We start from the raw sequence: 14,520 nt of genomic DNA, 5'->3' as shown, positions 1-14,520 counted from the left end.
AAATGGCAATGTTACTCTCCAAAACAAGCAAAAGGCAAGCAGTTATAAAGGACTTTGTGGTATCATTTGAATTACCTCTTAGTACAGCGATCAGTTTCTAAAACTCCAAAACTTATCTTGCTCTCTATGTCATAGCTAAACCAAGAGTCCCAATAATTAGATGTCAGCTTGTTACTGCATAACATCAGTAGACTCTTTTCTATAATGATGTGTCTTATTATATTTACAGATGACTACTTTAAAGAGAAAGGAAAAGTGAGACCAATGGATTCATTTAAACAATGAAACTTAACCATCTCATGGATGAGTGACCAGACCAGTGGTTAGTTAGCACTACAATTAATTCACACTGGAAAGGTTTCACACCCTGAACCTTTTTCACTTTTTAAACGTCTATCTTTCAGAATAAATACATTCATATAACCATATTCTGGTGCATATCCACTGCTGTTTTTCAGAAAACTATTAAGGTCTTTAATTATTATTTTTTCCCTGTTGGGACAACCTTTCTTTACTCATGACCCAGAAATTAATTGAATCGGCTAATGACCACAGGCCACACATAGCTATTAAGTTTGATATGTGCTAGTGCAGAAGTGAAAAAGTGTATGCATAGTGCCACACACTGAATTGTGTGAATGCGTGCATTGAATTGTGTACAGAAATGAATCTATATGTAAAAGTCTATAGTACATTGAGTGAAGAAAGGATATGAATTCAGTCTACAAAGTCTATTAAAATCAATCTTGCGTTGTTGCCCCAACAAAAAGCCACATTATCATTAGTGAACATTTGTTTGCTGTTCTTCTGCTGGGACGAAAAAATGATTATTGTTTTGTTGGCACCATCTTGACCACTTTTCTTGCCGTCATGGCTGCTGTCTAGTGTTAACTCCACCATTTCATACCACATGAGTATTTATGGTCAAGTCTAACTACTGATAAAATGTGTGCTATTCCCGATATAAGAGCTCGAAGTTTTCTGAACCTAGCATATGCTCATTCCAGAACAAAGACTGCTGATACCAGTTCTGTTGCATTTCATCTCTTCTACTGTTTTGGTTTTATGGTGTGGTGAGCTGTACTCGGGTAGTTGTTTTCACCGCATTGTCCTGCCGTCTCTCTGAACCTGAGCCCTTTTTTTCTTCATCGTCTGTCTCAAATGTCTTAACTATGTATTTGACCCCTGAATTTTCCTTTGACTTGATTTTGAATCACCACTACCCATGCAGTTTCATCACTCTTGCTGCTTAGGTATGGTCCTCTTTTGGTTTCTTCGCCACCTCACCCACCCACTAGATTTTACATTCTGGATCTACATGACGTCAAGAAGTGCAAGTTGATTTTCTGACTCTCTATACTACAGTCCTGCCTCCTACATCTATTTTCTTCACTGCCACTGTTAGTTGATGCCAACCTCCAGTGATAGTTATATTGTGCGCCATCAATGAACAACTTCATGTTGGTTGTGCTACCACTAATATTCCTACTGATCTACATCCACAAATCACAGCTGCAATCTGATGCATTCACCTTAGAAAACTCAATAAACTCTCTTTGTTTTCAGACTATTATTATGCCTGTGTTGTTCTTTCTCCGTAATACAGGTTGCTCGAGTGCTCAGACTTTTCAGCAGTCAGCATATATATCCTACAAAATTTACTCTTACTACATTCTTATTCTTATTTACCACTTATTTATTAAATCATCTTTGATATTTCTGCATGCCATTTCATCACTAAATGATGAACATTTGAAGAAGGTCTTTTAGTAATGTTTTATGATTACATGCATAATCTGTGATACAGTGAGAAAGGCTGTACTCTTCCAGACCTGCAAATTGGCATGTACATAAGTGATGTTTATTTTTCTTTGCATTATCTGCATTTTTGCCTACAATTTTCCGTGCCTCAACAAATGAACACATCTCTCACCTTCTGAGCGAGTAAAGCTATACCTAATTATCACCCAAGTAACAACAAGGTTAAATTTCAAAAAATTGCATGATGTTAAAAAAATCATTTTAAGATTTATGATAAAAACAAACCATCAACTACTGCAAATGATTTTCTTCGCTTCTTATTTGTTGCATATGCACACCTGCAAGACAGAAAATGGATGAAGAAAATATTTATTAGCTAGTTTATAATGTATAATCTGCTTTAGGATATAAAAATGTTTTTATTCAAACTTCTGGTTGTTGACTAGAAGGCAAGCTTTTTTTTTCGCCTTAAGGCAAGAGATGTGTTCTGTCAAGCCAATTAACGTTTGAAGGACCTAATACGATTCAGGCTGAATAAATACTTAATGCAAGGTACATGGGTACAACAAAATGCTGACGAAAAGAAATCATAACCAAATTGAATACCCACAATAATTTCTGTCAGCGATGATCAATTTTGGGGTGTAAATACATATTAATGCTTTAGGACTGAATAGCTTATGCATACAGATATTCAAGTATACAAAAAAAAACAAAATTACTGACCTAAACATACAGAAGTGACATTGAGAAATGCATATATCCTTGACGATGTGTAGTTAATGTAGATTAGTAAAGATAACAAACATGAGTATAAGAACAGAGGTATCACACAAAGAAGATATGACAGCACAGCCTAATTCTGGGACAAGTTTGACCGTATGCTAGTAAATGATTGGACTACTAATATTATTCTACACCATGAACCACAATGACTTTTAGCGTAACAAGTTGGCACATAATACACTATTTTTGACATGATCTAATTTTTATTTTTTTTAATTCCTATTTATAAAAATTCATAATCATTTTATGCACAGAAACTATGCATGAATACAAACTAATCCCTAAGCTTGGGTCTAGTTTAACAATCATATTTAGCACCAGCCGTAAAAGCAAACCTTTCTGAAAACTGAAGAGCTATGTTAACTGTTATAATCTCACCTTCACATGGAGAAATGCTCTCTACAAATTCAATTATACTTTTAGGTGAGATCTGACAGTTATAAGTGTAACATGTACAAGGTCTTGCTAAGGATTAAAAGTAAAATCATGTACACAGAATTAAGAAAAGCATCAGTGGTTATAAAATGGAAAGGGAGAGAGACTAAAGTACATAGAATAGAAAGAAGCCATCCTAATAATGTTTACAAAACATATAGCACCATACTTCAACACAAACATAGACAGTAGCAGTGTTAGAATCGAAAGCCAGCAAGCTTTTTTTAAAGTCAAAAACAAACAAAAAAACAACCCAACAAAATCCATCTAATAATGACTCTAAACACAAACCCAACATAATCAAGAAGAATATATTAAATTACTCGCAAAGACCTACAGAATAATAGATGTATATAGAACAGGGTACAAACAGTGCATATACATAGCCTTCCAAATTCACCAACACACAGCGCCCGTTTTGCGCTACATGTTGTTGCTATAGTCCCTCCATCCAACTGTTGTTAGGGCCTGGTTAAAATCATAATTTCACCCCACAGCCATACTCCTCCCTTACGAAAGCCTTGTCAGTACATTCCAACCATGATCCACTTTATACGATCTATCTCCAACAGCTGAAATTCGTCCTCCACTGCTCTGGTTGCATTTTCCTATGGGAGCAATCTTGCAACCAAACTGCGCACTTTTTTAAAGTCTATAAGTACCCTTTGCCGGATTTCTTGGAAACAAACTAACTCATCTCTCCTGGCTAATCCATATTTCCCCTTGCCGCGGTCAAAAACACAACAAAAAACATGATGAACTAACAAAATCCCCCTATACAAGAGAACGATAAAAACTAACCGTCTCTCTAGGTCTGTGCTATAAACATGTTTGTAGAATTGCGTATTTCTTTCTACTACTTCTAGAAAGAGATTACACATATTGTGACAATTAGGAATTGTCAAGTGGAAACTAAATTTCTTTTCTAAATTCTAAGTCTGATGCTTAAAGTGTAATCTACCTTTTTAAATTTCCGAAGGGCATTTTATTGCAAAATGAAAAAAAAAAGACTTGCAATAACCCCAAAACAATGACACATCAAAGTATATGATCTGCAGCTTGATCAGTGTAAGAGATTAAGTACTGAGAACTTCAAAGGCTGACTAGCTTTTTTCTGAAAGAACAAAATGGCCATTGCTTTCCAATCAGCTGAGTCAAAAATCAAAATTGTAGCACAACTTCTGAAGCTTTTACAAAGCTGATCAAGCTGACTGGGGTTTCAAATTTCTCAAACTTTGCCAGCTGTGCTTAGGCACTGTTGGCTGTTCATTCAATCTAGCATGGGAGATGAGGATGAGGGTGGTTTCAACACACTTCTTCAGAACATATCAAAGTCATAGCACTTCTTCCTGGTGTCCCATCAGGGTGCTTTTTGCAAACTTTAAGCATGCCTGACAACATCAATCAACTGCAACTTCTGCAATATCAAGATCTACTAAACAAGTAAAAAGTGGAGAAATGATGTCAGCATAGCCTTGATCTTGAGCGTCATTAAAAATGACCTACAATTAAAACTCTATTAACAATTAAGTTCCCAAGAACTTGTGCGCCCTATAACACATACGGTGTCTGTAAAACCTTCTAGCCTGGGATTTTACAATATGAGTACAGCAGGATCCATACCTGCAGCCTGGAAATTAGTTACCACAATGACTGACAAACTATGCTGACCGGCAAAGTCTTTTATCATTTACATCCATTTTTCTTTTCGCAGATGAATATTGTTAAACTACTTTAATTTGTCACTTATTTTCCAGCCATATAAATAGGGAGTAGCTGGAAGTCTTTGTTTTACTATCTCCAACAAAAGTACTTTATGTACACAAGCCATGATGCACTTGGTAAATGTCAGTACAAATATATTAGAAGAGTTACACATATAATGACAAAACATGATGGAAGCCTGGCACTGAAGTACTTAGCAATCCTCTCTTCATATTTCCATATAACAGGAAGATGAATGCAGATGCCAGTGAGGGTAGGAAATGTAAAAACTTTGAATTTTTTTCAGTACACCCACTGTGAAGACAACATGCATTTCTTGTGCATTCATACAATTACAGCTACTGTAACCATTTTAATTTTTTAAAACTTAAGACGATGAAAAATGTGAAAGGCACAGTAAAGTAACAAAAATCTTCCCCAGATATCTTTACTCATCTTGCTTCTATGCTATTATTCGATTATATTTAAAATATCATTTTGTTCTCAAATTTAAAGTTTTTGCACTCTAAATTTATAATGTACTTCTGGTTCATTATAAACAAGTAAAATTATAAAACGAAACTAGGGACCCTGGAAGCCCAGAGGTTGAGGGTGAGGACTGATGTTTTATGCTGACCAGCAACTAAGGCTATATTGTAGCCAGCCCTGTAAACAGATGACATATGCTGAGAAATGAACAACATGCCCAAGACGAGAGCTGAACTCAGGACAGCCAAACCACACTGTATTGGTGACAGGTGCTAACCACTGCGCCATCGGAGCTCCCACAAGAGGAACTGGGTAGGAGGGGAAAAACAAGAACAAGTTTTTTTCCTACACTATGTAACATGCAACAAATATCTTGACATGGCCACTTAATTCTGACCGAATTTATATATTAAGACAATGGTTAACAGCTAACTTGTATACTCTGTTTGAATCTATTTCTCAGTATAACTGAATTTTCCTATTAGAAAACCTGAAAAGTTTAATTCAAAATAGGTTGTCCAACACTCCACTGGTCCCCAAACTGTATTTAATATATTAAACAAATAAGTCTGCTAACAGGTGCACATGAGAGTGAAAGGGAAAGAATATTTAATCTGCACAAAATAACAAAATAAAATATCTAGATATGCTTCTTCAGTTATTCACATCACAGAGTTTCAATTAAAATTATTCTGAGCACGAAAATCTATCGGCAACTTTGGTCTGCAGATATAACTGCAATAGGGCTACAACTATCTCTCCGTAAGCAAGTTCTCATTCACAGTCATACCTTGTCAACATCAATGGGTGTTTTCAAAGTTCTCATCTGGTTAAAAAGTTTTTTTTAAGCATACAGCATTAAACAAATCTTGAGACGATAGATAAATGATTTTTTTTTCTCTTTAAAAAAAAAAATAAAAACATCCAAATGAAATAAAAGTCCATTACAAAACCAGTACAAATCTAGGCATGCTGGGCCTGTTCAATCTGGGGTGGCATTAGGTTATCCAAACTGTCGCCATCCTCATCAGACCCATTAAGAGCAGCAGCAACCTGTGGAGGGATATCCATTGTGTATGTGAAGCGCTGCAGTGTTGGACGCGAACTCCATTTTCCCTTTCTTGGTGGGTTTGCAGCTTTCTTCTCATAGTGGAAAATTATGTCCTGGTCAGAGGGCATGGTGGACTTGAAAGCTTCTGTTTTGTAGGCATCAGCCAGGTACTTCCACAAAGCTGTATACTCCTTAGGGATCTCAAAGCCTCGATAAGCCTGTACAAGAAAAAAAGCAACCTGTAGTGAGCTATTCTATTAGTGTGTGCTAATTTTTTAAGAGGAAACTATTGTCCATAGAAAATCTGAAGAACATAAATTTTAAATCAAAGATCATTAATTCTTTTTTTGGTATTACACTCTTTTTAGTTTGTCGAAGACTTCATATTTTGTGAACATATCATATCAAATTTAGCAGTTTCACTTCCCTAAGTAGTAAATACTGGTTGAAAACTACTACCAAGTCTAATAGAAAAACCAAAAAACTATTTTTCTTCTTCTGATTCATTCAGATACCAACCCTTTTAGTCCTGTCAAAATAATCATTTACTCAGAATAGCACAAAAATATGACACCATATCAGCTAGCTTTAACACATTGATATACTGTAAAACACAGCAAAACAAAAAAGTGGTCTTTCTTATAGGCACATTGGAGGTGGTAAAATCAGTCTTAAGCCTTCGCATACTGACCTCACCAGCAACCCGTATGTGCTGCAAACGAGGCAGCAAAAAAGCAGTCTGCAAAGGACAGGACATTGTCAACCAAAACTTGGTATCTTCACTCTCCAAAAATTCGTTAATCTTCTTCAGCTCTGCCTTTAATCTTCTATCATCATGTCTGTCTGCCTTCTGTGAAAGGAAGGCATTGAAAGTCTGGAAAAAAAGAGTGATATTGTTACATTAATGCATTCAGAATTCACAGTCCAGTGAAATGAATAATACCAACAGCAAATACTGAATTCATCATTTACATCCCACAATTATTGCACAAAATTATGACCTTTTTCCTCGATATCACTTTCTAAATCATTGTCACATTGTAGCCTCTGTATCCAATAGCCCAACTTATTTCTTCTGACAACATCACCAAGGACATCCAAGAGTATTTGGGATACTTTACTACTCAATGCTTTTGCCAAGACCACTTCTAATCTACTCCTGGTATAGCGCTGCTGGAGGTGTATTAGTGCTTGTCTACTTTAAAAAAAAAAATTTTAACAGGGTTTCTTTTCTCTACCATCTAGTGCAGGGGTGCCCAACCTACGGCCAGTGAAGGTGTCTCATGCGGCCCGCTCATTTTAACCAGACACAGCATAATTTCCTTTTTGACATCACGATTCCGGCAAAACCGCCATGTTCTGGCCTGCAAGATTTTATATCATGTCCAGTGCAGCCCTCAGGCGAAAAAAGTTGGGCACCACCAATCTAGTGTATCTGACCATCAAATCTTTTGCTAACACTTACAAGTCCCTGCAGCACTTAAAATTGTTGTCATCATTAAACACTGTCAATTTCACAACTAATCATAGTAAATAATGCTCCAAGAACTCAGTATATATCTATAATGGTGATATACTGACAGTCACAATAGCAATAACAGTGCGTAAGTAAAAGGTGAATGTGTTCCCCCACCAAAAAATTAAAATCTATGTTAAATGTTTAAAAACTTGCTTCAGCAATTTCTTCCTGGACTTCCCAATCTGCTCTATGTCAAAGCAATATACCGATAGTGATACAGCAACTACTTCACAGAATATGTGGAAGTAAGAAATCTTTCCAAGCATTATTCAGATAAATACTGCAAAACAAAACAACAAAAAAACCCCGCGGGCTATATTTCTAGTGGACAGAATATCCAAAAAGACTGCAGGAATTCCTGGTCCTATATTTAGAGCTAAAATGAAATTTTTAAAACTAACAGATTTTCAAAAGTAATCAGGAACATTTCTGAGTCAACATACAAAGTCTGGTCTACAGCTGGCTGCCAGTGGCATGTTTTAATTACGAATAATAGTCGTTATTGCTCTATATCTTTTTTTAGTATATTTTAACTTTATAACTCATATTGCCATTACTATAATTTTAAACTACTCCTTGAAAGTAAAATGACAAGAATACATTTGTCAAAGTTATATGCCATATATAGTGAATGTGTTAACAAGATGTTTTAGTTGGTTTCTTCTGACAGTGACCCTGAGCAATTAAGCAAAGTGATAAAACAGCAGACACCCAGAGTTCTTCATGCACTTAACCTGTATGCTATCTTAACACATTCAAAGGAAATTTCCAATATGCAGCAGTTCCTGTCTTAATGACCCACAGGCTGAAGGCAATAAGCCTTTAAATATTTTGTTCTCAAGAAAAAATCCTTACAGAAAGCTTTAAACTCCTTAAATGGCATAAAGCAGAAAGCTTTCCGTTGTACTTCCTGTACAAATGTTGGAGCATAAGGTTGTGCATATCACTGAAATAGCAACTCTTTGGAACACTGACATCAACAGTAAAATTCCTTTTACTCTTGAGATATTTAAAAAAACATCTGTATCCTCCCCTCATTCTCACAATCCTTTCCTTCATTACACATAACACATGTTTTCTGTGGTCTTACCGGGTACACATCTTGTACTGCTTCCATGGCCGCTAAATTTGGAGCATTTTTGCGCTTCAACTCCGGACAGCTTCTGTTGATGCTCTCAAAGAATGTCTCCAATGTCTCAAACTCGTCATATTTCATGTTTGAAATGTCCTGCCCATTTTTGTTTCGGCCTGACAGCACCATGATAACAGGAAACTTCTTGCTCCAGCCCTGGTCAACGCCAAAGTTCTTGGGAGGACAGTCTGCCTGCACTGTGTACACTTTGAAATCAATGTCATCCTGGTTTTCCCCAAGCAGAACAGTGATCATAAACCACTGCTGGCAGATTGGGCATGAGCCTTTAGTTTCTTTATCAATTGCTGATGCCTGCCACAATCAAACAGAAGTAATATTAGCATTTTACTTTCAATAAAATGTTTAAAACCAAGCTCTTTCGCCCCTAAAGCAAATAAAGCGATTTTTTTTAAAAAAAAGCTTGCAAATTTGTGTGTGTGTAATTTACAAATCTGCAAAAGTACTTACATTAGATAAATACCAGCAATAATGGCTGTTTTACAAAAAGGAGTTATCTGATCAATTTTTTTTGCTTAGTTTGTTTACACTGTCATTAAAAATTAATGTAAAACAAATAAAGTGCATTAATCACTGTCTAAGCAGGAAAATGCATATTTAAACAGTATTATACGGTCATTGGTAATTTTTTCCAGTCATATTGCCCCACATTCGTAGTCAAATTGTCCCATCTATGTCCATTTCATCCCATGTAATACCATGTCGTCCCAACACCATAAAGTCAAATCGTCCCAGGCACAACAGATGGAATCATCAACCAATGACACAAGTAGCTATTCATGTCAAATATTACCAAAAGAATCGCACGGTGTTCAAACAGTATGGATATGCAAGCTCAGATGCCTATTTTAAACAAAGCCATGCATTTATGTTTAGCCACTATTTTACTCACAACAAAAATTGGACACCTGGCAATATGACTGCAGAGAATGAATCTTAACAACAGCCAATAAACATGATTTTTCACTTTAAACAATCTTTTAAATTAAAGATTTTTGTCGTCATTTTATTGAGAATTTGTATTTTGACATTCTTTGCCTATTACTATATGCAGAGGTGCCGCTGTTCTTGAAGCAATGAACATGCAACTAAAGAATAACTGCTGTCAAAATAAAATTCAGCACTAATTGGCCAGAGTATATCAGATATTAATTCATCTTTTGAGACTTTTCAGTGTTAAGATGAAAAAGACATAGCTGGGATGATTTTACTCGGACTGTGGGGTGGATATGGTGTTGGGCAAAATGACTAGCCCCTCCTATCACGCAATGTGTGAGTACTTGAAAGTTGTCATTTGTACCAGTCACTATGTCAGTACAAAGTGTTAGTAAGATTTTGCAACAATCACCCACTTAGAAAGATGAAACAGATGCTTGTTCAACACATCTGTCTAGATAACATCATTTGTTAATGTTTCTTATTTGAAATAAGTATTCCAGCCTGGACCCAAATTCTCTAATAACATCCAAGATGTCCCAACCAGCACCTGTCAGTTTTAAATGTTTTTTGGGAAAAACGAAATTAACTACTTCCACTCTCGAGCTTGCCTATAACCTTTAAGGTCAGGTAGAAACTGCGCTGAGACAATTTGTAAAATCCTGTGCTTCTCCACGCTTTGAGTTAAAATTACACTGGGATTGACTAGCATACATAGCAATGATCTTTTCAATAGCAGCAGGTCAGCAATCTGAACTAGATGATAATATTCGGATTAATTATCAGACTTATTTTTAAACCACTCTTATTCTTCACTGTCACTGTACAATGGCTAACGACCTGGCGTGTCAGATTTGCTTCCCATGTCCTTTACACTGCTCTTATCAAATCTACGTCCTAATGACCTTATCTAGTCGTGGACATGACTGCGTCTACCACACAAAAATCACCTATTGAGAGTAAAAGGTTGGTGCGGACTTTCATGTGGTTTACTGTCCGACGTTTCACGCCACCAATTAGGTCGCACAAGATGCAGTTACAGGATATCAAGACGGCGATCGGATGAGTTGTTTTCGAATCTACAGTGGGTCGGGCACTACTGTAACGGTCATAATGCATCCACTAAATGTGTCACATATTAGAGGCGGAAAAAACTGACTGTTCTAGATAAAACATCTCCAATACTCCCAACATATTATTCTTATGAAAAGCAGGCCCCCACCTGCTGTTTTTTTTTTTTTTAAACGCCCGGATAAACGAATGTTATGCGCAGGCTGGCAGCAAAGCACTCCCATCTTCAGAAGAAGCCATTCAAATCAGAAAACTACAGAGAAGAGAATAAGAAGGAGAAATCAGAATGTAACTAACCTTGATGTACAGTTCAAATCTTTGCATATTGTCGCCATCGGCAGCTCCGTCTGCAGACATTTTGACAGCACTCGCCGAGTCTCCGTCGGCCACTTAAGAATCCACACAGAGATGACGCACAGACCTCGCCCAAAGCTAGCTCCTTACTGCGCATGCGTGCGAGAACGCGCTATCACGTGGTTTATGGTGGTTGCCATTGTCTGCGAAACAGTAACCTAACGTGGAAAAATAATTGACAAAAGCACTTTTGAAAACTAAATGTTGATAAAGAAACGAACAAATATTATAATTACATTGCATCAATTGAACTGTATTATGTTAACAGCTTTTATTCACTGCATGGATTCTTTTTTGCACTGACAAATACCGAGCGCACTTGATGCTCCCTCATACTGTTTAAAAAAAAAAAAGTGGGATTTGCATGTAGAACTGAAAAAGAAAACCGAACTGTTGATGATCTCTTTTACCACGTACATCTCGATTACTAGATGCAATCATTTCGGTTAGAATCAGTACAGTTCTCATTTCAAAACAGCAGCACGCCCTGTGCACAGACTAAGATTATCTGCGGATTGTATTCAGGGTGGAGTCCGCGACATTTAATTGTATTTCCGGATGGCGTTAGGGGTAAATCGGGAGTGGGCCACTACTGTGTTTACGTACATCTGCTTAAACACCTCCGCATATGCTCTCTGAACCAACGGACCAAGCTGACATTACTAATAGTTTATATATAGACAGTTGTTAGGAAAATAACGAAGCCTCAAAACCTCTTTTTGTGTTTCCACCCTACCCCCATCACTGAGTATAACAACTATATACAGACACACTTGATTGGAATGATACACAGATTAACACCGAATCTCCTACAGCAGATATTTAGAAGAACTTTGATAATGGATCGATCGATCATTTCAATGTATACATTTTCCATGAGCTTTCATCTTTGGCGTAGTAATAATATTACAGTCTTTGCGTGACCTTATCTATGTCTGGTCAGTGTATAGTTGAAAACTAATTGTAAACTTTTGTAAAATAAGATGTCTTTTTCCCGACTTCATCGGTTCACTTGAAGAATGATTCCCAAAATGTTCCAATTGCCGATCAAAAATAACGAAGACGTTTATGATGTATGTACAGATGAAAATATGAAGTGTACATCACCGTACCTAAAAAAAAAAAAAAAAAAAAATTCTCCTGAAATTCTAGCAATATAGATCCCACAGAACACAAGACATATCTTACAGTTAGTTCATATAACTGCCTTCCTCCACTCCACAGCTATATGGTCCATGGGCTGTGGACGCGAACCTCATTAATATAAATAATAATTCTTGCAACAAGACGGCTTGCTACTGCAACAACAACAAAAATCTTCTATAGGTATAAACTGACAAGAAGATAAAAGAAATTCAGAAGAGAACGAAATAAAAACCTCATTTATACCCAGAGATGTTAAATTTCTACACACTATACTATTATGCCGTTGGCACGGCCGGACACCAAACTCAAGCTGAACGTGGTGATCGAGTTTCTGTCTTGGGTTCGAAATCACCTCTTGGCCACGCTTGCTGCTGTCGCTGCATGTATGTTGGCAAGACGGGCAAGACAGCGCACTTGTATGTTTACAGCTCTTACGTCGTTTTTAAAGGCGTTCTGCAGAGAGCTGTTGTGCTGCATACGCAGCATCCTGCTGTTGTGCCAGGTCCTTACGTGACACTTAAGTGGAGAATTTCCTAGTGTAAGGAATGCACGGGTGATTAGGTGTTATGGTGGTGGTCTCTGTGTCTGTGTGTGTGGATGTGAAGTCAAGATATAAAAGAGAAACAGACACACAAAGAAATATGCTAAAGAGTAGAAGCCAACGTAAGTCTATTTTGTTTAGCTTCTGACCTCCAATAAAAAGAAACCCCCAAATCTTCAGATTTATATCTGTGTGAAATATTGAGAATGTCTCAACATCAAAGTTCTTTTTTTTTTCCTTGGTTTTCTTTTTTTTTTTTTTTTTTGGCACCCCAGTAACAGGCTGAATCCTACCCATTGCCCAACTAAAAATCAACATCTTGTATAGTTAATTCACCTCAGGGATAAGAAAAGGCGACAAAATGTAGGAATTCGCACATCTTTGAGAGGCGCTATCATAGCTGTGACTAAGAATTGTGTATAAGTGTTCAGTGGCGCAGTTCCGGCTAGATGCAGATGAAAGGAATATTTCATCCATCCTAATGAAGCTGAATTAACAGCCCTATGCTCCTCAAAGGAGCATCAAGAAGTAAACTAAACTAATGAAGCTGGTTTAAGTTCATCAGTTGTTCAGGGGAGGGGAAAAGGTGGTGGAATGCTTCATCCACTAGTTGATGTCGGCGAAGGTAAGTTACTTTGCGACAAACGAGGGAGTGATGGTGGTGGTTGTGGTTGTGGTGGTGTTGGTGGTGTGTTTGTGGGGTAAGATGTTTTACGCCGAGCCAGCAAATAGGTCCATATCATGGCAAGTCAGCCAGCCCTGTAAGCAGATGCCACATGCAGAAAAAGAACAGCATACCCGAGACGAGAGCTGAACCCAGAACAGCCAACCATCACTGTATTGGGGACAGGCGATAACCGTTGCGCCGCCGTACCGTTCGACAAACGTGGTGGGACTTACATAAAGTTATGTGATAAGATTATCATTATCCGGTACGATTGATACACTGTGGCATATAGTACTGCGTGACGTGACAATCTCCTTTCACGACAAAACCCAACATGCCATAACAACACGTGACAGACACTGTGACGTGACAGTCGTGACAGACAAGTCACACAAACAGGTACCTACACTGCAGGACTCACAAGTGCACGCACACACAGAGAGAGACTCATGATCCAATTGATATTTTGAGGTAGCTTCACAAGGGGGCCATAAACACGTGACCTCCTGTCCCCCTAACTTTTGACGATAAAATGCCTCCGTAACTCTCTGCTGTCGTGCTTATTAGTCGCCTTTTCTGTGTCGCCCTGGTACGTGGTCGGGAATTTTAATCCGGGTCTGTCATCCTGTCTGGCCTCTTAATGTCAGAATCACTGTTCACAACGATCTGAGAATGCTACCTTACTCCTTATAACAAAAAATTCGTTCATACGATCAAACTGAGAAAAGTTGTCCCATAAAAGGCCGGTTTTCCTTTTCTTGTTCTTTTCCCTGAAATAAAGACGGAAGAAAAATAAAATAGCTACATTCCTGGAACGATTGCAAGACTATACGTATCTCCCTTTCATATGTAAAGTCGCCCTAAAGCTCAGAGCCAAACGGGACAAAAGAGCATGTTGTCAATGGAAATA

General features: G+C 37.5%; 1 protein-coding gene across 1 annotated transcript; it reads right to left on the bottom strand.

The window, feature by feature from the left end:
- Nucleotides 1–6,047: 6,047 nt before the first annotated feature.
- Nucleotides 6,048–11,356, bottom strand: LOC112566655 (chloride intracellular channel protein 4-like). Its single transcript, XM_025242948.1, has 4 exons — nt 11,200–11,356; nt 8,836–9,189; nt 6,918–7,100; nt 6,048–6,444 (listed from the first exon to the last, which is right to left on the bottom strand). Exons 1-4 carry the CDS (start codon nt 11,257–11,259, stop codon nt 6,139–6,141), a joined length of 903 nt encoding a protein of 300 aa, XP_025098733.1. The 5' UTR covers nt 11,260–11,356; the 3' UTR covers nt 6,048–6,138.
- Between the last annotated feature and the right edge of the window lie 3,164 nt (nt 11,357–14,520).

Source organism: Pomacea canaliculata, linkage group LG6 (genome assembly GCF_003073045.1).
Source record: "Pomacea canaliculata isolate SZHN2017 linkage group LG6, ASM307304v1, whole genome shotgun sequence".
NCBI classification, from domain to species: Eukaryota; Metazoa; Mollusca; class Gastropoda; order Architaenioglossa; family Ampullariidae; genus Pomacea; species Pomacea canaliculata.
Note: the sequence above shows the minus strand (reverse complement) of the source record. Positions and strands in the feature narration are given on the sequence as shown.